This window comes from Salvia hispanica, chromosome 6 (genome assembly GCF_023119035.1).
Source record: "Salvia hispanica cultivar TCC Black 2014 chromosome 6, UniMelb_Shisp_WGS_1.0, whole genome shotgun sequence".
Lineage (NCBI taxonomy): Eukaryota > Viridiplantae > Streptophyta > Magnoliopsida > Lamiales > Lamiaceae > Salvia > Salvia hispanica.
This window is the reverse complement of record NC_062970.1, coordinates 13,863,510-13,887,195: the sequence shown is the minus strand read 5'-3', so window position 1 is coordinate 13,887,195 and position 23,686 is coordinate 13,863,510. Positions and strand designations below refer to the sequence as shown.

The following is a 23,686-nucleotide window of genomic DNA, read 5'->3' as shown; positions in this document are numbered from 1 at the left end:
TTTTGAATAATTTTGGGAAAAAAGTCACACAGAAATGTATTTGTGATGAGAAATATATGCAGTACATTGGTCCTGGATCTATTACAAAATACCAAACCGAAACTGATGAGATCGATTATTTAATGAACCGATATATATTCATTATCATTGATTGCATCGGTATGTTAATTGATTAACTAAATTCGAATTCCTTTCCCTAATTTTATTGATTTGCAAAAAAAGTTATTCGAATAACCAAGTAGAGAATGGAGGCATATTATTATTACATCATGTGTGTCACGAAACATTGAAGATATTTTGTACTCTGTTAGTAGCTATTTTAATATTTTGACTAGATCCGCCGTAGTTGTATGTATGATCATATACTAGTTGCAGAAATGATTTATTTCATCTTTGTCCTACTTCTCATCATACATTCACCACTTGTTCAATTTACATAGTTGATTTACTTGAATAATTTGAATTTGGGTGATGATTGCTTATGATATTTCATTTTCTTTTTTAGTTACTTATTTTTTATATCTCTTATTTTCCTTATGTAATTCTTCCCTAAAATAAAGGATTATGTTGTGACACATGGCCGAGACATTCCATATACCACAATCATATACTCCATATATCTATTGTTTGCTACATGTTTTATCCCAATAATAAATCTAAATATCTAATTTATGTTATCAAAAACTCATTTCATCGTAAGAAAAAGATTAGTATATCCTAGTAGGAGTGTATCTTATGCAACATAGTATTGACTTGCAGAATATCTTTATTTGAAACATGAGTTAAAATTCGATTCAGAAGCTAATAAGTTATAAGTAATCAAGTAGAACTGAAGAAAATATGAAGACTTTTGAAATAAATTATTTATTGGAAAGTGAATCATAGCCCTTCTTATCCCTATTTTGCAGCCTAAAATTATGCAAGTCGCATTTCAATATTATCCCAATATATCTATAAAAAAAATCACAGTTGCGTATATAAATTAATTGCACGAATCTTTTAAATTTGGTAAATGCCGAAAAAGTCCCTCCCCTTTTCACCCTTTATAATCGCTGCTATTCTTCTTTCATCTTCACCCAGAAAAAGAGGAATCTCCTAAAACCTAGCAATGGCTGCAAAATCACTGCTTTTATTCTCTCTCTTCCTCTCTCTCTTCCTCGCCCTAGCATGGGCCGCCGACATGTCGATCATCTCCTACGACGAGGAGCAGCTGAATGCGATGTACGAGTCGTGGAACGTCAAGCACGGCAAGTCCTACAATGCCCTAGGCGAGAAGGAGAAGCGCTTCCAGATTTTTAAGGAGAATTGGAGGTACATCCAGGAGCAGAACGCCGTGGAGGGGCGGACCTACAAGCTAGGTCTCAATCGCTTCGCCGATCTGACCAATCAGGAGTACCGGATGATGCATCTCGGGACGAAGCCGCGTTCGGCGCTGCGGCTCGGCGCGACGAAGAGCGATCGCTACGCCTTGAGAGAAGGCGATTCCTTGCCGGAATCCGTTGACTGGAGAACCAAGGGCGCGGTGGCGCCGGTGAAGGATCAGGGCAGCTGTGGTAATTGATTTTTCATTGCCTCTTCAAATTCTAATGTTTTCATCTTAATTGAAGTGATAATTTATCTATCCAGTTATTAATTTTTACTGTGTGCTATCAAATTATCAAATTTTAGGATCTAAATACAAGTAAATTATTCTAATTGTTTTGATCCGTAGGGCTTCCAGAATTTTTACAGCAGTTTTTATGTGTTTTCACAAATTTATATCCCCAAAATCAAGGTGTTTTGATGAGGAGAAAATTGGGGTTCATAGATGAAACTATTGGTAGTTTAGGTTTGGTGGTATAAAAAATAGGAATTGGTTTGTCTTCTACTCGATTCTTTTTATTTTCTTATTTGAAATGATTATGGATAAGAAGAGACTGTGCTGTTGTTTTTGTCGTCTATTGGTTTGTAGACAAATGAACATGACCTTTTAATTTGGTGGACCTCTTCCAAAGGGCAATTCAACGAATAAATATCTTACAGCGAAAAAGGAGCCTCCTTTTTTGTTGTTTAGTTTTCATGTGTGCCATTGGCTCTTTGATGTATTGAACTCTGATCATTTGTCTTTTCAACATTAAATATATACCTATATGAATGAAATTGCTTACGAATTAAAACACCACAATGCAATAAGAGATACATGTTAACTTGTTTACATACTTACAGTTGGCATCATTTTACAAGTTAGCGTATAAAGGGTGTTTCTTGCTATGTTTTAAAATACAACGAATTTATGTGATCAAATTTTGTACAACCAAAAACTAGTTTATTTGACAAAAAATTAGGTTTATTTATGCATTTAATTAAAATATTTGGATGCATATATAGTACTACATGGATAGAGCATAATATTGTGGTCATATAAATGTTGATTTGTTTTATTTAGAAAAATAAAGATGAATTTTCTTGTGCGAGACATGTTAGTTTGGGTTGAAGTGACTTGTTGTCATTTTAATATATATAATCAAAATCTTGATACTGATGCATCCCGTAAACTGTTGGAATTTTATAGGTAGTTGCTGGGCCTTCTCTACTATTGCTGCTGTGGAAGGTATCAATCAGATCAAAACTGGATCTTTGGTCTCTCTTTCCGAGCAAGAGCTTGTGGATTGTGATACGTCCTATAACCAAGGGTGCAATGGTGGTCTTATGGATTATGCATTCGAGTTTATCATCAAAAATGGTGGCATCGACTCTGATGAGGATTATCCTTACACGGGAAGGGATGGCAAATGTGATACTTACAGGGTTAGTTTTTAAGTATAAATGTTGATTTTTTTGGCAGTTTGTTTGAGGTAATGTAGGTCTCTAGTTCGTCTTTCACTGCAACTAAAGACACACGACATCCCTGGTAATTGATTTGCAGAAAAACGCCAAAGTTGTATCCATTGATGGTTATGAAGACGTACCCGTAAATGATGAGAAGGCGCTGCAGAAGGCGGTTGCGAACCAACCAATTAGCGTTGCCATTGAAGCTGGTGGAAGGGACTTCCAGCTCTATCAATCAGTAAGTTCTGTCTTCAGTAGCACGTTAATACGTCTTATCCATTAGCTGGGCATTGTATAGTAGTTCAATTAGTCTTTGTGGTTTCAGTACATGATCACTTACTTCACCTTCTGAACCTCATCAGGGTATATTCACCGGAAAGTGTGGGACGAACTTGGACCATGGTGTGGTTGCTGTTGGATACGGCACTGAAAACGGTAAGGATTATTGGATCGTAAGGAACTCATGGGGTTCAAGCTGGGGAGAGGAGGGGTATCTTAGGATGGAGCGCAACATTGCAGACAAGACTGGTCTTTGTGGAATCGCTATAGAGCCCTCGTACCCTACCAAGACAGGCGAAAACCCCCCTAACCCGGGTCCATCTCCCCCATCCCCCACCCCAAAACCCTCAGTCTGTGACGAGTACTATGAATGCCCTGAGAGCACAACCTGCTGCTGCATCTATTCGTACGGAAAGTACTGCTTCGCATGGGGATGCTGCCCTCTCGAGGGTGCCACTTGCTGCGAGGACCACTACAGTTGCTGCCCCCATGACTACCCTGTGTGCAACGTCCGCGCTGGTACCTGCTCAATGGTGAGCTGCATTCCGTCCCTGTTTTGCTCTTTTCCCCCCTAATTCTTGTTTGCTTAGTTAGTTGCTCATGTAAATTAACGAAATGTGCAGAGCCAGGAAAACCCGCTCAGCGTGCAGGCGATGAAACGCATTCTCGCCAAACCCATCTCCTTCAGTAGACAAGGCCTCAAGAGTGATCTTTGAGATATTTGGGGATTGAAAGAAGGCAAAGCTCCTCGTTTTGAAATCAGAAGCTATGGGAGCTCTGGTTTGTATATTATTTCTCCATTTGCTGCAAATTTGAATCTCAAGAAACAATGCAGAGGTTCTTGTGTATAGTTTGGATTATTATTTATGATTAAGATGTAACAATTGGTGCTGTGATCAGGAAGTTCGGCTTCGGAGAATTATGATTGTACCTTTTCACTTTACACATTCAAGAAAAACCCTTTTCCATTTGATAAACTATCGATTTGCCTTTCCTCTGTCTTGCCTTTTACTATTATCGTTTGAATTTTGTAGATATGCAAAGTTCAGTATTTTGATGGAATTGAATCATTCGATCCCATCAGGATAAAATCAAGCTTTATAATACTTGCTGCAAGATTTGGATTTTATGGATATAAATATCAAATTTAACCATTGAGTATGTTACTTCTTGAAGCTAATTATCTTTTCCAATTTTCGACTTAGGTGATTTTGCAAACCTAGTAAGAGAATAAGCTCCTAAATCAGTTTGAATTAGTACATTTTTTTGTGCGATTAATTAGCCAACAATTATTTTTCAACCTAAATATAGCTTACTAGTTATGTTATGTCAATTCTAAGTGTAGACTATCATCACTATTCACTAGTAAAAAGTAGAAAGTCGCTAGAGAAAATACACTTTTCCTTAAAAATATCAAGAATGCAATTGTCCAAATCCGTTCAATCACGGGTCACCATAACCAAATTAATTAAAGTTGTTGCTTAAAACTAATCATATGATGTCTCCTAACATCCAAATTATACATGACACTGATGGCTGAATGTTCATAAACATTCCAAAGTGACAACTATTCCTCTCTCTCTAATAATTCTACCAAACCTTATTTGGGTTGTAAACTACATATTCTTGCAGTATGCATAGCAACTTTAATATCTTTGTCTTTGTAAATTTCCAGTTGATTAAATTGTTTCGACACAAATATATATAGAAGAATTGCATAAGCTAATACAATAACAAATAATCGCTTAGTATTATTGCTCTATATATAACAATATGAACAATTCCTTGCACACGATGGCAAAAATAAGCCTAGTACAGTAACAATATAGTGGCATTGGTATCTAACATAAAAATGGATCAAGATTCACAACATTTTTTTTCTGCTCCTCTATGAAGTTCAAATCCTAAAGCCACCACCCCAGCTTCCTCTTCTCGCCCGCCTCCGGCTTCCACCTTAACAACATCAACAGCCCCAATATCACCAAAGGACACGGCGCCTCCATCACCCTCTAACTTGTGAACACCATCGCTCTTTATAGCGATGCTATTGCTATTGAGCAAGACGCCGTCATGACCAAAGCCTTGAGGAGCGTAATATGGAGACGGTGCCTTTGGAAAAAATGGCCCGAGGTTGGAGGGCAGAAGGGGAGGGATAGACCACAACGATGATGCTTCAGCGCTGCAGATTTGTGGGGCGTTGTTGTATCCTAAGTAGAGGGGCTTAGTAGGCGAGGTTTCGTAGTTTTGCCTTTCCAAGCCTATCATCTGTTGCTTGTCATCAGTCGCCTGCATAAGTCTCGGGGCAGAGGTGTAGTCGAGTTGTGGACTGTGGTTCGGATGGTGTGGCCTCTGTATAGTGTATATGCCCGGTAGGCTCTGAAGGTAGCTGAATTTTCTCTGTATGTTTAGCACCATGTTGAGGTCTTCAACAACCTGATTAAAGTCATAAACAAAATCTTGTGTTTTACAAATGTATGATATGGTGTCAACACATTGATTGCTAACAAATACTTATACATACCTTATCAAATGAGCCTAGTTGGATTGCACCTTCTCGAACTGGTATTAGCGCGATAGTCTGTCATGTATAAGTTTTCGTTGAAAAATCTGATGCAAAGAGATAAAAAAGTTTAAGAAAAAGATGCAGCTTCTGACCTCAATGCCTGAGCTGAACTGAGCCTCCCATGCTCTCGGCTTCTGTTGACGAGAGATTCAAGAAATTAAGCAGTGAAATGGAAAGATGTAAAAAGATTGCGGATGTCTCTTACCGGCTCGATGGATACGTTCCATGAGGAAATGAAGCTAGGATCAGTTTCTGCTGGGCTATCTCTAAACACCCATTTATGGCTGTTATCTGATGCAACTTTACCCACCAATCTGTAAAGGGTTGTAAGACTTGAATAACCACTGTATATCTGTGGAAAGTGTGAAGGGATCTTACCCCTCTCCAAAATTGTAGACTTCATGAGACAACTTGAAGAAGATGTCAGCTCCAAACCTTCTCCTCCCGCATCCATTTCCAGCTCGTTCGCACTCACAAAAATCACAGAACCCGTCTTCCCACACAAGAATCCTGATCAATCAAACATGGAAGAGTCAAGAAATCGATTGTTAGCCAACTTGGAAAATTTGGCTGTGAAGCAGGCAATGCATTACCAGTTCCTCTTGTTTCCCTTAGCTCGATCGAGGAGACTGCCTCCATGATCCCACCTGGACAAGATCAAAAGACATGTTCTCACAATAGCAACCACTAAAACAACTGAATCAAGAATCAAAGCAATGATGGCCATAGGAATGTCAGATGTTTCATTTTGTCCTCTATCCTGAGCAAAGAAAAGTTGCTTACTTTGGAGGTGGATAATTTCTCGGAAGGATCCTCCAAAAGACGGCGTACACCCACTTTGAAGGGGTCGGAGAGGAATCGGAACATGCACATAGGCTTCTGAGTGTATGTTGTAACAAGCAGTTGAGCATAGGAAGTCCACCTTCCATTGTTCAATTATGAGAGAGAGAAAAGGAGAGAGAACACCACAGGCTAAAGGAACAAAGACTAGTGCTTGTTGTGGCAGCAATTAAAAGGAAAAGAAATAAGAGCAGTGAAAGAGAGGTTGTGGTACCAAGCCACAAGGATTTGCAATATTTTTGCATTAGCAAATGTGCTAAAACTCCATCACATGCTGTTTTTTTCCCTTAGATATCCTCTTTATCTTGTGGTATATATACCATGTTATGTTTATTGACATTTCTAATCACAGCTTCACAAAATGATGCTGGCCTTATCAATTAATGGAACTATTTGTCTAAATATATATTTCTTGAAACATTTTGACAATGACATTTTTTCTCCTAAACTAAGAAAACCTGACCAGAAATTTACTGCTTTATCATTCACCTTTAACTCTGAGGCATTTCCTCACTGTGCAAGCTAACCAGATGCTATATTCTAACACAAACGACTTCAAATTCAACGTTTTTATCCCAGATCAAACAGACTTTAATCAAGAGTGTTAATCGTCAATGTTGTTTCGGATCATGGAGCTTTAACAGAATGAAGCTATTAGAATTAGTAAGAGTATATACACCACCACTATCCACGACAACGACATCCTCTTCGAACCTGCCCCCTCACAGCACCATTGCAATCCCAGCCACAAGGGTTTAGATCAAATCTCAGATCTGGGATACAGACATAAATCTAAGGAGCACATTAGTACTATATTAGTACACTGACAGCATTATGTTATACAGTATCAATTTCCACTTTGGTTTTAAAAATTTGTTTTGTTTGTGACATTCTAAAAGCTGATGCTGTAATCTAATCTGTCTCAATTATAATGGCCACTTTAAACCTTCATCACCTAAAAAACTCTGGGATAAATATAAGGGCCAAAATATGGGGGCATATCTTGACTGCTACAATGAAGAAAAGACAACATATTGTGGACCAGAAATGAGTAAATTTTCAATCAATGCAAATTTAAGTAGATTTAATTCAACCAACTTCCATACTTCACCCCTGTGTCAAGCATTTAATATTCAGCATTAGTCCATATCAGTATTGACATACGGCACCCTAGTTGCTCAACTTCTCTTAATCACTTGGAACAGGGCAACAACTTGCGTCTTTGTCTCAACCATAGCATGATTCTTCCACCATAAGAACAAATCTCCAAATGGAAGATTGAGAAATTACAAGTTCAAATTTGTATAAATAACACAAAACTATTTTACAGAATAACAACTCAAATGTTGAACTCAACTAAATTTCAACAACCCCGGGAAGAAGATGTAGCTAGGATAGATATAACTGTGGGCGCTGTATGCGAAAGGAAGGATAGAGACACTTAAAGACCTAAAGCAATAATAATAGATTTTTTAATTGAACATCAAAGTGAGGCATTAGAATACAAAAAAAACGGAGTAAACAAACACAATTTGGAGAGCTAAAAATTGAGATGAGCAACATTCCAAATTCTAGAGAGGGGAAGTTGGGGCCGGTCGCACGAGACCAATAAATGGTGGTCCTCCACCCAATCCTTGAGTTAGTGGTGAGAGCATCCATCAAAGGCCCCATACACCTTCTGAGTGCTGCTCTTTTGGGTACAATCCTCATCTTATTCCTAGCTGGTTTATTCCCACAATCTGGATTTACATATATGGCTTCAAACAATGCCGTCACCAACAGGCTTATCACCTAAAAGAGTTATCTTCATCAGCAGTTACCACCATACATCTCTTCAATTCGATGCAACTTGCAAAGCATACACAACAGTTCATAGAAAGAACAAATCTACCAATCAATTTTCTAAATTGAACCAATATTACCAACCCATTATTTCATCAGATATCAAAAACAAAAATGAAATTACGAATAGACTACTCATCCGGATCTCAATTTCCCACTTACCAGGACGTAGAAAAACTCAAGTGCCTTTCTGTCCAGAAGATGTTACATCATGTATCTGAGTTTAAGCTTTTACCGTGCCATTGATGTAAGTATGATTGCTCTGTAGACAGTATGGGAAGAGACTAGATTCCCAGATACATCCCTCATACATAATAGCATACATGGTATTGGTTGCATAGGCAGTAAGCATACTACTTTAGATGGCAATTAGCAAGACTAAATGTCTTTGATTACTGAAGTTTATATAATATGGAACACTCTGATATGACAAGCCAAGGTGAAATAATGCACCCAAATGGAGGCTAGTACAGAGACTTGACAAGTAGGAATAGCAAGGTAGAAGAGTGTGCCACCCCTTTCTACAATGACATCAATAACATGGTCCCTTCCATCCCACCAATAATATCAACCTCCCTACTACCTTCCCTTATCTTTTAGGATAGAGCATTTCAAAGAGGAATTTCTGCCAAGCTAAAGTTTATTTTTCATCTGTTCCAGGAGTAAAAGCTACCGTCCATCTCTTGTGATTTATGAAAACAATATCCTAAGGGTAAGAAACACATATTCACAACCACATAATAGGAACTCACTATAAAAACTACAACTCATATATGCATTGGCATTCTTTTCAGCCAGTGACATGATTCCCCATGCATCAAGATGAAGTTTTTATGAAAGACTGCCATAAAAGGAAAAGCCAACTTAAGCTTGAAACATTTATGCCATCAAGTGGCATCAACAGCAAGTTAAAGTAAAAGCTGACAATACCAGAGAGATTAATTTTGTTTTATTTTTAGGCTGAAAGGTACTTGTCTGAAAGCCTGCACGGAGCACAGACAACTATGATGGTCAGTGGTCACAGTTATGAAGCTGACGTTTTTTTTTATTAGGGGGGAAAGTGAGGACCACAGTTACCATGAGATGCATAAATATCTTTATAATATTCATACACTATTTCAAGACAGGACAGTGCATAGACATGTAGTTGAACAGGAAAGTTTACATAGCGCCAATCAGATAGCGAAAATGAACTTCAAGAACATTCACTAGTCACCTAAGAATTAATTGCTGATGCCAACTCATGAGTCATGAATACTAAAAGAATAAAGTACTTAAAAATCAAATTTAACTGAAAACATGTGTATCTTCAAAATTCTAATGCCCTGATCTACCTTAAGAACTATGGTCTTCTGGTGTTTGCCTCGTCAGTAGGAGCTGTCTTCTTCCCATAACGCTGAAGCAAAAGATTTAGAAATTTAACAGGGGAGGGGGGAACTGGAAAGTTAAACTAAAAGAACAGATTTAGTAGAAAGTTTATAACAATCTATAGACTGAGGACACACCTGCTTCCCAAATGTGAAAGGGACATATTTATACTTGATCATATGCATGATTTGCCTCCTCATAGTTAAAAAGAACAGAACTGACCAGTAAAACATAAGAATGGGCCAAAACACGGGCACATCAAAGGCACTGAAGAATGTCAACAATAGAGCAACACAAAAAGCCTTTATAAGCGAATGCCTACAACAGAGAGAGAAGAAGAGATCAATCTATCCATCCTGTAAATTATGATTAGAAGGGACTACGGTAAAATTCAAAAGATAAAATATTAAAACCACGCAGTTTCCTTTAAACTATAGTGCATAGGAGATCAAATAAATACTCATAGTGAAAAATCCAAGAAGATAAGTTTAACTACGATAAAATATTATAAACTCATTTCCAATAAACTATACAGCATTGGAGATTGAACCAGTATTCATAGCATAGAGGACTAGCAAGATAGACTGAACAGCATTACAAATCGATGATGTTTACTGGTCCAGAAAACGTACATCATTACATGGGTGTAAACTTGACATGAACAGTAAAACCTTGTTGGCTTTCATATCAGTTAAGTACTCCCTCCCCAAAAAAATCTCTTTTTGTCATTTTCGTCCGTCCTATATAATTAGTCCACGTCTATTTTGGGAACTTTTTCAAAACTAAACCCTTACAATAATATGGGTCCCACCATCCACTAACTATACTTCAACCATATTTTCTCTTTCTCTCTCTTACTTTACCAATTTTGCATTAAAACCCGTGTTGTCCCCAAAGCCTCTATTTTTAAGGGGGCGGACGGAGTTTCATCTTACCAATACTAAAATCGACTAAATCAAATATACCACCCCATTCATCTCACAGACACTAGACAATGAGTTTGCGTATAAACATCCATCATCTTGCTTGCTCACTAGTCACTATTAAACTGCAGTCGAAATTGTTAACATAGCAACTGGGGCAGGGAACTATGTTTTGACCAAGAAAATCTGATAGTAGACAACAATAAAGAATTTGGTTAATGAATAGAGATGAGACATTCTCAAAACGTGAGCACAAAGAAAAATATATTAAATCTAGTATCTAGATTAAATTTCTAAAAGGACGCTACCAGTAGTAATGTAGTATAAGTTCAGGGCTTTTACCACACTGATTTCATGCTTATATTGTTCGCAGATTGCTTACTGTTCAAGTGCAGTGAAGATATTACAAAGGGAATGGGGCATGGAACTGTGTTTTGACGAAGAAACCTGATGGAGAACCATAATTAAGCTTTTGGCTAGGCAAGTGAGTGGATAATGCAAGGAGTCTCTTCAATTAAATTCAAATGAACACTTGCAACTTTATGAGGGAAAATGAGCCATTAAGCCAGCAATTTAATTTGCACACTTTTGCCTACTTTCTTCTACAACAATTTCCTAGCAAGAACAGGCATTATTAGCCATGATTCAGTCAGTGAGAATCAAGAGGCATGACATTTGAGGTACGTGTAAATGTGCAAAGCTAACAAAGAGTTGTTTCCAAAGAAATCGACATCTACTATGAATAAAATATGAAAAGTTAAAACTGAAATCATAAGCACAGACACACAGGTAATGCACCATCTCTATTGAGAACTTGCCAATCTACTCTCCCTATCATTAGAAACCAGGAATCTTTATGTTACCCATTCAGAGTTCAGACACACACGGACTACTAGTACAAAAAAGAGCAAGGCTAGGCTTGCCTAAATTCATAGTAAAAATTAAGACGTGAGAGAAATGAAAGAAGAAAACTTAAAATGACTAACTATGCACGATAACATGTTAAGTAGGCAGGTACCAAGTAGTACTTTTATACTTTAAAAAGAGTTTCTATCCTACAACTCCATTAGCATACATACACTCAACTAAATACCATGTCCACTTCACTTGTATAGGGTTTTAACAGTTCTCCTTCCGAGACTTTCTAATCTCTAACACGAACTAACTTAAAACAAGAATAACTCAGATCCTCTTACATCAAGGAACACGTCGAGTAAATACTTATTTTGCAACTCCCACATAAAACTTGATACATATTCAAATCATCGATAATAGAGTCAAGCAAACACTTAGAGATCTTGCTTCTCCTTTCATTGCCTCGCCTGCTACTCCACTCCATAACCTACTAATAAGGCACATGAGAATCTCAGGTTTCTCTCTAACAGTGGTCCCATTGCGGCTTGCAGTAATGATGCAAGTTAACATTTTCACCTCTTGGATTAGCCCTAGACTTGGATACACATAGATCATTGGCACGGAATGACTCTCAATTCCTTATCCCCGTGTAAATGAGCCAAATACACGATCTCAACAATATCATTCCACAAAGTCAAACCGGCACAATCTGAAGTTCTAACACGGTGAATAGTCCCTAGCCTAAAACTTTGTCGAGGATACACTCGGACACATCCTAGATGAGAATGCCATGCTAAATCAAGTCGTCCGCAACTTGTTTTAGTAGGTGCACCCGATACCTTACAATATGACACCAGTAATTTCATATGGAAGATATCACAAACCTATAATTTGGTCCAGGATACACTAGATGAGAATGCCATAGCTAGATTAAGTCTCACACAACTTGATACACTTGTTCTAATGAATCAGTGATTATAAACAATTAAGTGCAAAATCAAGAGACGAAGATAGAAGATCTCATCTTACCAGAACTTAAACTCGGGTAGGCGGCGGACAAAGGGGCGGAACTCCTCGGAGGCGCGCGTGGGGAGGGCGGGGCCGTCGGTGAGCCCCTGGATCTCGGGGTCCACCTGCGGCGAGAGGAATGCGATCAGAAGCTGCAGGATGTAGATTCCAAGGCCATAGGTGATGATGTAGAAACCCTGGACGAAGTAGATGCGCAGCGCGAATACCGCCGCGATCGCCGCCAGGAAGATCCAGCGGTACAGCTCCAGCGGCGTCGATTTGTCGAGGAGATGCTGGTAGCGCCGCCACACCTCGTGGCTCAGTTGCAAGAAAGAGGAGCTGCTCGTGTTCTCGTCGGCAACGCCTGCTCCGCCGCCGGTATTCATTTTTCAGTTTTCTTTTTGCCTATTTATTAATTACTCTATTTATATTTGTTTCTGAAATACTTAAATAATTATTCAACACTCACGAACCAACTTCTGCCTTGCGACTTCGCATTTCCAACTAATCTTATTACTTTAAATGAAGGGAATGAAAGACCGAATCTAAATTTAATACTGAGAGTAAATAAAATCTTATATACTCGTATCCAATTTTCACTGTATTTAATCAGATGTCTACAACTCCACAAAATAATATTTTCTCTTAAAAATACAAACTTCGAGATGGCGATATGAATTTAGTAAAATACTTATGAAATAGATTAAAAAAAAAGTATGATTGCTGTAAAATAGAACCCCAGTCATCAAAAAAGAAAAGCTTGTCAATAATAAAAATGAAGTAGTTTTATAAGATGGATCACATCTACTAATAAGAAAGAAAACTTGTTAATACTAATAGAAATTGATTAATTTTGTGGCAATGAGACATCAAAATGCAAAAGGAAATCATTATTTGAGAACGGGAGGAGTATGTTACGTTTTACCCAAATAAGTTGTGTTTCTCAAACTAATCCTAGATCATCACTTGCCTATACAGATATCATCAATAATGATCTGCATCATCATTGCTCATTTCGCTATATGTGTTTCAACGCACCACTCAACAGCGTTACCAAACTGACAATTATCTGTTGTTTAAAACAGCATTGCTAAATTTGGTACAATTTCAGTATCCAAATCCAAAACCAATGGCATCATGAGGTTGAATCAGTATAGTATTCATCACAAATTGAACTAACACAAGAAATCAAAGCTTCACTTTTCCCCAACAAACAAATGCTATATTCACTTCATAAATCAATCACAATTAATTACTGTAGCAAGGCAAGAATGGCACAATGAATATACACACATGAACAGATGAGTCCATTCCTAATCAGCATACTTTCTCCCCAAGTTACTCCGGAATCTGCTTACAAAGCCCCGCCATCTCCTGATTGAGTCCGTGATGGAGCCAAGCTTCACCTTGAACGACCCTGACCTCCCGATGATGCCCGATTCCACATCAACCACAGCTTGATTGTTGTTATCCCCGTGCACAACTGCATCCACCAACTCGGGCTCAGTAGCATCCAAATTCACTGCAAGCGAGCCTCTGCTCGCCCTCAACCAATCCGCTCCCGCAGAGGTCACACCCCGACACTTTCTCACCTTCACCTTCACCAAATTGGGACACCCTCCAGCCAATGCCTCCATGCCATGATTCGAAACAGGGCAGCTCTTGATGCATAACTTCTTCAAGGCAATGCATTTTGCAGCAATGCACGAGATCTCAGCATCGCCAATGGTTTCGCTGCCACACAATGCCAATCTTTCCAGATTCAAACAGTTAGCAGCCAACTTATTCAAACTCAGATGCGTAGGATTCACACCAATTAAGACCAACTCTTGCAGATTAGGGCAATTAATAGCAATGGCAATTAAACCGTAGTCGCTTATCCTATTCGTTCGATATCCATCAATGCGGAGCTTCCTCAGCAACTTACATTTCTCGGCCACAGCCATAAGCCCTATGTTGGTGCACTCAGTGGTTTTCACCAAATGCAGAATTTCGAGATTTGCAGAGTTTGAAATAGCGGAAAGCCCTAAATCACCGACCTGAATCCTCTCGAAATGAACTTCCACCAGCCCCAACACACCATCAGCAAGCACTCCAAGCAATTCATCCCAATCACCGGAACACCTAAACAGCTTCAAAATCTTCAAATTCTTTGCTGCGGCAATCAGCTTTCCGAAGCACTGCGCGTTGTAGAGATCCTTCAGACAGATCATCTTCAGCGTCGCCGCTGCTTTCCCCGGCCGAATTGACTCGGCTGCGGCTGCATTTGTAATGCCGCGCAGACGCTTCACCGACAACTCCTCGAGTAATGCACAATTCTCGAGCAAAGCGTTCACGCCTTTAACCCCAAAGCTGCAGGATCCGCACGAAAACTTGCGCAAATTCCTGCAATTCTCCGCCAAAGCGGCCACCCCGTCGTCGGTGAGCTCACGGCAGGTCCGGAGCTTCACTCTGGTGAGATTCGGGCAGTTGAGCGAGATCGAAATCAAGGCGTCGTCGCCGATGCTGACGGATTGACGGTCGCATTTCAAAGTCAACTTAGTGACGGCGTCGAATCGAGAAAACAGCCTCGGAACGACGTCGGCCAGCTGCGATTGCGCGTCGAGAGCGAGGCGCTGGCGGCTCTGGCCTTCGATCGTGAGCCAGCGGCGGCAGACCAAGGAGGAGCGCTTCCGATCACCGGCGGCGAGTGAGTGGAAAATTAGGGCCAAGCACTCATCTGGTAGATCCAATGTGTAATCATATCCAGAAACGTCGTCGTCAGCGTCGGAGGTGAGGCGAGAAGCGTTCCCTTCCAATACCGGCGAGATTTGAGGCCTGGGCTTGGAAGCTGATTGACCCATTCTGCACAAATTTGGGGATTTTCTCTAGGTTTGAAGAATTCAGTAGAGGAAAATTTTGGATTAATAATTTTATTGGATTAGGAGAAAATTTGTTCCAATAAAATTGGGAATTTTGTTAGTTGAGTGCGGGCAATCGCAAAATTATCTTGGAGGATTAGCTTCTTCAGATTGCTTTCAATTCCAATTAAGGTTATATTTTATTTCATAAAAAATCATTTCACTTCGTTCAACAAATTGCATTCAAATTTTGATTAAGAGCCCATTAGCTTAAGATAAGATTATTATTATTATTTAATGTATTTTGTAAAAGTGATGTATGTCTATGAGCTACAAGCCTACAACTCTTCTCCCTATTGTGAGGCTAGTCTAAGAGTGTCCATAGTGGTGAATCGTGGCTCTCTATAGGGGAGGACGCGGGCGGCCGAGGCCGGGGGGGAAGAGAGAACACGGGCGCGCCAAGTAGTCGACGAGGACGGGGTGCAGTGACTAGGGCTGCGGGGCGGCAGCGCCGACCACCAAATTTTTTTTTTTTTTTATAAATAATGTGATTTGTGCCAACAATTGATAAAATAACTACTATGTTTTTTTGTTGTGGATAAATCCACTATTAGGCTGACCAAGTTTTTGTGGTTGTGTCATGGGCTTGTCCACATTATTGTGGACAGTGTAGGTGTCAAGTGGGCTGGGCCGGCCCAGCCCGATGAGGTCGGGCGACATTTAGGCCCAGCTCGGCCCAGGCCCATGTCGGTGGCGGTCCGGGCTGGGCCTGGGTTGTGATATACATAATGGACCCAGCCCGGGTCTGAGCCCAGATAGTATGTGGGCTGGGCTAGACTGAGCCAAGTTTAAAACTTTTATAACCAAATGAGATGACACTGTACATATACAAATAAACAAGTTTTATTTACCTAATTTCATATCTGAAAATTTTGCAAATGTGTGTATGTGATATAACAACACACGCATGTAATATACTTATAAAAGTTTAAATGTGGAGTACAATATAAATCCACAAAATCAGAAATAATGATATCTGTAATTATAGAACTATTGCAGCATAATGATAAACAACTACTACTACCTACAATTATGCAAATCAACTAAAGATTAATATCACACAAATCATATGTAATTATGGAAACTCATACGTAATTAATATCTACACACATATAATATATAAAAGTGATATCTGTGTCATGGGCTTGTCCACTGGACACTCTAAGGGTCACCAATCGGATTTCGAATCTTTTGTCCAATCCAATCTGATACAAAAGTCCAAAATTATGAGAAATGAATCTTGTCCAATCTGAATTGTCCAAAAATTCTAAATCCGATTCAATTTGAAAAATCCAAAATCACACAAAAACTATACATAAAAAAATCCATAACCAAAAATCTGAAAATTTGAAAATCTAATACTACCAAATTCTAAAAATCTAATACTCCAAATACCATTATGGTATTGCAAGTGTTCAAAGGTTTTATATTTGTTATATTTATGATTATAATATATTTTTGTAACAATATAAATATATTTGGTTACTTCAAGTTTTAAAATAATTGATCCGAACATTTGAAATTTTTAAATAATCCGATTCGAACCGAACTTTAAATTTTGGTTTGCCTCTGGTCTTGTTCTCAAGTGAGGCTCATGAGTCATGTTTTCTTGTTATCTCATTCTTTTCTTCCGAATTGATAAGCTTTGTATATAAATATGTGTATTCAATTACTACACAAAAAGTGCCATTCACTAAAAGTTCTATGGGATCCAATTTCCATATGTTTGTCTGTTGTGATTTGTGAATGCTCTAATGGGGTCCTATTGATATGGTGATTCAAATCATCTTCTAATGGGGTCCTATTGATATGGTGATTCAAATCATCTATTGATAAATTGGAGGGATTGAGTTATTTGGAGAGTATGATTTCCAAACCTTAGTTTGTATGTCAAGATTTTATAATTCTCCAAAATCATTGGAATGGCATGCTCTTCAAAATTGTTATCAATTTATATCACTTAAGCACTACTCAACATAATAGAGACATTATTATTCTTAGAGCACTAAGGTGCAATCATGGGCGGAGGGAGGGTGGGGCCAGGGGGGCCCATGGTCCCCCCATCAATTCTTAAAAAACCTAGGGGTATTTTAGTAATTTCACTATAATTATAATTTATATTATATATAATATTAGATATAGGTTTCAGAATCTTCGTTCCTCTTAATTTTATATATATAAATATTATATATAGGTTTACCTTCCTCTTAATTTATATATATATAATATTAGTGATAGGTTTCAAAAAATTAGATATAGGTTTCAGAATCTTCGTTCCTCTTAATTTATATATATAAATATTAGTGATAGGTTTACTTTCCTCTTAATTTATATATATATATATATAATATTAGTGATAGGTTTCAAAAAATTTATATCCTTCAGCCGTTCCAATTCTGAAATTGGTTATTTAGAATTAGGTATATTTCAAAACTCAAATATAATTTAATTGATTTTTCTACATAGTTGTATTTTTGTTTGGTTGCAATAATAATTCAAAGGGGGAGAAAGAAGATAGGTATGTAATTCAATGCTATGGTTGTTCTGTTGTTGGAATTTTTTAACCCCAATTCTTTATTTGATGTGTATGTGTTAATAGGTTTATACTATTTGATTTGTGAGTGTGAGTCCCAATGTTATTTCTAAATTATTGTTTGTAATGACAACTTTTTAGATGTGATATTTTGGTTACTCTTTATTCTTTTAGTTGTAAAGTATAAGATGAACTTTATTATGTTTTGTGTAATTGTTTATATTTTTGTGTAATGATTTATATTCTTTTACTAATTATTGTTGACTATTTTTGTAGATATATGGATCGTTATTTCAAGAAACTTTCTTCCGTTGATTCTTCATCAGTTGAACCTTCACTTCTTCAACCTCAAGAATCATCCAATGAAAATAAAAATAAGGTTGATTTAGAGAATCTCCCAAGTGATCCAGGAGAACGACCTGATATAATGAGTTATCCACCAAATTTAATAGAACAAGTTCGCAGAGCTTACTTACTTAAAGGTCCGTGTCAACCACGTAATCATGATTTTCGTCCTACAGTAGATGGAAATCGAAAACGTAAATTTGTCTCACATTGGTTTGATGAATTTAAGGATTGGTTGGAATATAGTGTTACGAAGGAAGCAGCTTTTTGTTTATATTGCTATCTTTTTTCAAGACTCCACGGAAATGGACAAGACGCTTTTGTATCAGGGGGATTTACGGTCTGGCGCAAGAAAGAAAGATTAAGAGATCATGTTGGAAACCATAAAAGTGCTCATAACAGGTGTAGATTAGCATGTGAGGATTTGATGAATCAAGCCCAACACATTGAGGTCTCTTTTGCAAAACAGTCAACACAGTCTAAGCTTGATTACCGCCTGCGATTAAATGCAACGATTATTTCTCTTCGTTATCTTATAATGCAAGGATTGCCTTTCCGCGGTCATGATGAGTCAGAAGAATCATTAAATCAAGGTAATTTTCTTGAGTTCTTGAAAGTTATTTCTTCTTGCAATGAAGAGATAGCTAGTGTTGTGCTAAAAAATGCTCCGGAAAATCTCAATCTTACATCACCAGATATTCAGAGAGATATTATAAATGCATTTGATGTTGAGACAACAAAAGCTATTGTACATGATATGGGAAATGAATTTTTCTCTATATTAGTCGATGAGTGTCGAGATGTATCTGTCAAAGAGCAAATGGGTGTTGTAGTACGATATGTGGACAAGTATGGATGTGTTATAGAACGTTTTCTTGGTGTTGTTCATGTTAGTGATACAGCTGCAACCTCACTTGAGAAAGCACTTGATTATTTGTTATCTACTTATGATTTAAGTATATCTAGTTTGAGAGGTCAAGGATATGATGGCGCAAGCAATATGAGAGGAGAATTCAATGGATTGAAGAGTTTGATACTCAAGAGAAATTCTAGTGCTTATTATGTACATTGCTTCGCTCATCAGCTTCAGCTCACAATTGTTGCTGTTGCTAAAAAACATAAAATTGTCGGGTCTTTTTATAATTCTATCTCTCGTTTGTGTAATACTGTTGGAGGTTCTTGTAAGCGCAGAGATATACTTCGGGAGAAACAGAGAGAGAATATTATTAAAGAGATTGCAAGTGATGAAATAAGCACGGGAAGAGGACTAAATCAAGAAATGTCATTGAAGCGACCTGGAGATACTCGTTGGAGTTCACATTACGGTACTCTTGTCAGCTTGATACATTTATATTCTTCTATTGTTGATGTTCTTGAGTATGTTGGGGAGGATGGTCATGACGATTCAATAAGGGCTGAAGCTGATGATGTGTTAGAAATTATAAATAGTTTTGAGTTTGTCTTTGTGTTACATCTGATGAAGCAAATCTTGGGAATTACACATGAACTCTCTCAAGTGCTACAAAAGAAAGATCAAGACATTGTTAATGCGATGAATCTTGTCAAGGTAGCAAAATCACGTCTGCAAATAATGAGGGAAAAAGATTGGGATATATTGCTTGCTGATGTTTCTAGGTTTTGTAGCAAATATGATCTGGATGTGCTTGACATGGAAGATGAGTTTGTAGCTCGAAAAAAAGGAAGACGTAGAGCTGAGAAAATGAAGAATCTCCACTATTATCGAGTTGAGCTCTTTTGTTCTGTTATTGACTTGCAAGCTCAGGAGTTGAATCAACGTTTTAATGAAGTCAACACAGACTTAGTTTTATGCATGTCATGTTTTGATCCTAGGGATTCATTTTCTGCATTTGATTTGGAGAAGCTGCTTCGTCTTGCACGGTATTATCCTTCTGAATTTTCTGAAGTTGCTTTGTCTGAGCTTGAAAATCAACTTGAGAACTTTATTTTCGATGTGCGCATAGATGAAAAGTTTTCACAAATATCAGGAATCAGTGGTCTTGCTCAAAAGATGGTTTCTACAAGGAAACATGAAGTTTTTCCAATGGTTTATTTATTAGTTAAGTTGTCATTGATTTTACCAGTTGCCACTGCATCAGTAGAAAGAGCCTTTTCAGCAATGAAGATCATCAAGACTTCTCTACGTAATAGCATGTGAGACCAACTATTGAATGATTGCTTAGTTCCTTACATCGAAAAAGATGTGTTTGTTAAAGTTACTAATGAAACTATTATGCAGCGATTTCAGAAGATGAAGAATAGAAGACAAATGTTATGATGTGATTGCATTTAAATTTTACATTTTGAACCTTATAATTTAATTATGTAATTTTTTTTTGAAGTTTAATTTTGGACCCCCCACTATGAAATCTCTGGCTCCGCCACTGGGTGCAATGAAATGTAGTAGGAGAAATAAAATAGTCTCATTATCCAAATGCCGATTTAGCCCAAATAAGAAGTGATGTGAATTATTTTGAAGTTGGATTTCAACACAAGTAATGCGCTCCTCACCTTGATCACGACATGAGGCAATTTCAAAAGAGGCCAAATGGAATGGGCCAAAGTTTTGAGTTGTGTGGATTGAGCCCAAACCTTAAAAATGACGTCCATGAATTAGTTTGTGTGCATGTATGCTCATCATAAGCCCACGTTACATTAACATTTAGACTAGTCTAAGTTTAGTATTTTCTCTGCCCATCTAAAATAGGAGTAGAAATTATTTTTTTTGGGTCCCTTCTCTAAAATAGAAACTTTCCTTTTTAGAAAATTTCCTTCTTTCTAAGAAGGTGGGACTCATTTTTCACTAACACACTTTTCTTTCTATCTTTCTATCATTTTACTAATTTTGCATTAAAATCCTTATCGCTTCAAATGTTTCTATTTATAGGGGATGGAGGGATTATTTTACATTGGTTCTAAAAATATTAAAATTTATAAATATTCATTTACTTTTAGTAAAAATCAAATTGAATTAAAATTTATAAAATATTTACAAATTTCATTTTTATTACATGTAATATTTTATCAATTTTAATTAAATTAAATTTTTATTTATTATTTCATAGGTTTTAATATAATTTTTATTATAGGTATAAAATAGTATATCATAAATTTTAACATTAAATTAATAAGGTTAATCTAGATAATTAGATTCATAATTAAATTATTAATTTGGTCAAAACATGTTTGACCAAAACATATTGTTTGAGATCAAAAGGTAACACAATTAATATACAGGACCAAAAAGTTTTTAGGGTAAATGTAATGGATCAAATTTGAACTTTAGTCTCACATTATTCACAAAGTCAAATAATTTCTTAAAATCTATGCGAAGTTAAAATAGCTCTTTAAATAGTGGATGGAGAGAGTAATTAGTATACTTGATTACATTAGTAAATTATAATGAATCTAACTGAGATTTTTTTAGTTAAATAAATACAAAAATATCTTCTCATTTGAAATTGAAATATAAGACTCGATTTTTTCTATGCATTTTGCACTTAATTTCAAATAAATTTGAGTTATAATTTCGTTGCTCTAATGATTTTTTTTCCCACTCAAAGAACCTGGTCAAAGATGTGCTATTCACTGACCCATATACTTTTAGGTAGTAATAAGTGTTAGTCGATATGCATTCGTATTACCATGATCAGAATTTGATGCAATCATGGCATTGTCAAAAGTGAATTGGTAACACCATAATTTGGCTGCTGTATTGCCATGAGTTACACCCTTTTGCCAAAAAATGGTAATAATGTCAAGTGATTCGCTGTCCCAATTGACAGTTCACATAAGTCATGCAGAAACAGCATCTATGAAAAACTGTGCTACTACCTCAAAATTTAGAATATGGGGTTTTCAAAAGGAGATTGTACGTTGTTTGTTGCGTGAGCTTTTGGTTGCATATGTTATGTACTACTACTATGGGATAGATACATCTCCTCAAGGTGATAGGTGGATTTGACATTGTTGTACATTGTTGTTGGGTCTAATATTTGTGGTGGACGTTGTTTCGCGCTTCTTACTTTGAACACTTTTGTATTTATCGGAGAAGATGGATAAATTAGTAATATTGGGAAGATATGTGCTTGTATATTCATTTGGAGCAATTCAGTGATATATTTATATGAGAATCTTACTTGTTCCTATAAATGTTCACCAAATGAGAAAATTTGCAAATTTATTTATTTAACGGCTTAATTTCTAATTCATGTTCGAAACTGTAATCATATGAAGGTTCGTGTATTTTGGCACAATTACTCATGAAACTAAAATTTCAGGTTTATGTTTCGTAGAATTCTTGATTTGTAGTAACTTTTTTATTGTTAATATTTTATTGTTATTGATTTTTCAGAATTAAGTGATCTTTATGTTAAATGGGCTACAGCTAATTGAACCATTTGTTTCTTGGGCTTAAAGAATAAAAGTTATATCAGTCAAACATCGTGGTTGGGCCCACGTACGTTTCTCAGTTTTGATGAATCGTCAATTTATTTATCAAGCAAAGATTAAAAATCCAGCCATCTTCAACCTTTAGTTTTATGTGAGTTATTATCTTGACGCACTATAATCTATAAATGAAGATATTTCAAATGTTCGCGAAATATTAATTTTTTAAAAACTATAATAATTTTGAATTCAAATACTCAGTATCTCATTTTCATAATTGCTCCATACAAATACTTCTGTTTTCATTTATATTTCTTCGAATTTTCATTAATCTTTTTTTTTCACAAAATAGCTCATCAATTTGTGTTATGTCATGATAAAAATTCAAAATGGCTTCTCATATTAGCTCTAACTACTTACTTCCAATTAACTTTTTAGGTCAATGTTAAAGAATCACAAGAGAACATAGCTCAATTTGTCCAAAATGTCTTGTAAATTTTAAAATACTCCATACTACAATTTGGTGAAAAATTAATTACCAAGACGCTAAACAAATTAATTAAGTTGTTGGCATACGTAGTGTGATGTGATGTCTAAGTTATGGTTATTACTTATTAAATTCTTTAACTTTCTGATACTTATTTATTTTGCGCGCGGCATTTAAGTTTTGACTTATTGATGTATGCCAACAACCCCAACTATTAATTAATCATTGTTAGTTAATTTAATTTCGCGTAACATAATAATGCAACATATTGACACATTTCCGATAGGAAGACACTGGCTGATGTTTCATGAAAATATATAATATTAAAGGTTGGGAAATTATGTGAGAAAATATTTTTTTCGACCGGTCTTCTCATTTCTTCCAACTCGTGAATTTCTTTGTATTTTCTTCCGCTTGATCGTTCATATCTTGGTCAGCTAGCTAGCCTTGTAGAGTTGCACGAGTACTAGTTTATGGCTAGGGTATTCATATATAGATACTACTCATATTTAATTTATCCCTTAAGAA

At 36.8% G+C, this 23,686-nt stretch overlaps 5 protein-coding genes across 6 annotated transcripts; 2 read left to right on the top strand and 3 right to left on the bottom strand.

The window, feature by feature from the left end:
• The first annotated feature begins 1,063 nt into the window (after window positions 1–1,063).
• On the top strand, window positions 1,064–4,080 carry LOC125195794 (low-temperature-induced cysteine proteinase-like). Its single transcript, XM_048094031.1, has 5 exons — window positions 1,064–1,553; window positions 2,552–2,787; window positions 2,906–3,046; window positions 3,171–3,620; window positions 3,711–4,080. Exons 1-5 carry the CDS (start codon window positions 1,109–1,111, stop codon window positions 3,801–3,803), a joined length of 1,365 nt encoding a protein of 454 aa, XP_047949988.1. The 5' UTR covers window positions 1,064–1,108; the 3' UTR covers window positions 3,804–4,080.
• Window positions 4,081–4,818: 738 nt separating this feature from the next.
• Window positions 4,819–6,798, bottom strand: LOC125195795 (protein RICE SALT SENSITIVE 3-like). The gene is made up of 7 exons (XM_048094032.1): window positions 6,434–6,798; window positions 6,244–6,297; window positions 6,029–6,160; window positions 5,856–5,964; window positions 5,743–5,784; window positions 5,609–5,665; window positions 4,819–5,520 (listed from the first exon to the last, which is right to left on the bottom strand). The coding sequence occupies exons 1-7, from the start codon at window positions 6,577–6,579 to the stop codon at window positions 4,945–4,947; spliced, it is 1,116 nt and encodes a 371-aa protein (XP_047949989.1). The 5' UTR covers window positions 6,580–6,798; the 3' UTR covers window positions 4,819–4,944.
• Window positions 6,799–7,940: 1,142 nt separating this feature from the next.
• LOC125195797 (protein RER1A-like) lies at window positions 7,941–12,994 on the bottom strand. Of its 2 annotated transcripts, XR_007171783.1 has the most exons (6): window positions 12,508–12,994; window positions 9,838–10,018; window positions 9,667–9,728; window positions 9,263–9,315; window positions 8,495–8,594; window positions 7,941–8,281 (listed from the first exon to the last, which is right to left on the bottom strand). XR_007171783.1 is itself a non-coding variant. In XM_048094033.1 (4 exons), exons 1-3 carry the CDS (start codon window positions 12,870–12,872, stop codon window positions 9,675–9,677), a joined length of 600 nt encoding a protein of 199 aa, XP_047949990.1. In that variant the 5' UTR covers window positions 12,873–12,992; the 3' UTR covers window positions 7,941–8,281; window positions 9,667–9,674. The 2 variants fall into 2 exon arrangements, 1 of the variants encoding a protein (XP_047949990.1); XM_048094033.1 differs by lacking the exons at window positions 8,495–8,594; window positions 9,263–9,315 and having other exon boundaries at window positions 12,508–12,992.
• Window positions 12,995–13,626: 632 nt separating this feature from the next.
• LOC125192682 (putative F-box/LRR-repeat protein 8) lies at window positions 13,627–15,475 on the bottom strand. The gene has a single exon (XM_048090310.1). The coding sequence runs from the start codon at window positions 15,327–15,329 to the stop codon at window positions 13,800–13,802; it is 1,530 nt and encodes a 509-aa protein (XP_047946267.1). The 5' UTR covers window positions 15,330–15,475; the 3' UTR covers window positions 13,627–13,799.
• A 2,724-nt stretch (window positions 15,476–18,199) lies between these two features.
• On the top strand, window positions 18,200–20,440 carry LOC125194748 (zinc finger MYM-type protein 1-like). Its single transcript, XM_048092978.1, has one exon. It carries the CDS (start codon window positions 18,200–18,202, stop codon window positions 20,438–20,440), a length of 2,241 nt encoding a protein of 746 aa, XP_047948935.1.
• The last annotated feature ends 3,246 nt before the right edge of the window (window positions 20,441–23,686 follow it).

What these genes read in the sequence shown, in the direction of transcription:
- LOC125194748 (XM_048092978.1), top strand. Translation starts at nt 18,200, where the DNA reads ATGGATCGTTATTTCAAGAAACTTTCTTCCGTTGATTCTTCATCAGTT.
- LOC125195797 (XM_048094033.1), bottom strand. Translation starts at nt 12,872, where the DNA reads ATGAATACCGGCGGCGGAGCAGGCGTTGCCGACGAGAACACGAGCAGC. An exon ending in CTACCCGAGTTTAAGTTCTG is followed by an intron (nt 10,019 to 12,507) that starts GTAAGATGAGAT and finishes TCTCTGTTGTAG; the next exon opens with GCATTCGCTTATAAAGGCTT. An exon ending in CTTTCACATTTGGGAAGCAG is followed by an intron (nt 9,729 to 9,837) that starts GTGTGTCCTCAG and finishes CTTTTGCTTCAG; the next exon opens with CGTTATGGGAAGAAGACAGC.
- LOC125195795 (XM_048094032.1), bottom strand. Translation starts at nt 6,579, where the DNA reads ATGGAAGGTGGACTTCCTATGCTCAACTGCTTGTTACAACATACACTC. An exon ending in AGAAATTATCCACCTCCAAA is followed by an intron (nt 6,298 to 6,433) that starts GTAAGCAACTTT and finishes GATCTTGTCCAG; the next exon opens with GTGGGATCATGGAGGCAGTC. An exon ending in GGAACGTATCCATCGAGCCG is followed by an intron (nt 5,785 to 5,855) that starts GTAAGAGACATC and finishes TCTCGTCAACAG; the next exon opens with AAGCCGAGAGCATGGGAGGC.
- LOC125195794 (XM_048094031.1), top strand. Translation starts at nt 1,109, where the DNA reads ATGGCTGCAAAATCACTGCTTTTATTCTCTCTCTTCCTCTCTCTCTTC. An exon ending in GAAGGATCAGGGCAGCTGTG is followed by an intron (nt 1,554 to 2,551) that starts GTAATTGATTTT and finishes GGAATTTTATAG; the next exon opens with GTAGTTGCTGGGCCTTCTCT. An exon ending in ACTTCCAGCTCTATCAATCA is followed by an intron (nt 3,047 to 3,170) that starts GTAAGTTCTGTC and finishes GAACCTCATCAG; the next exon opens with GGTATATTCACCGGAAAGTG.
- LOC125192682 (XM_048090310.1), bottom strand. Translation starts at nt 15,329, where the DNA reads ATGGGTCAATCAGCTTCCAAGCCCAGGCCTCAAATCTCGCCGGTATTG.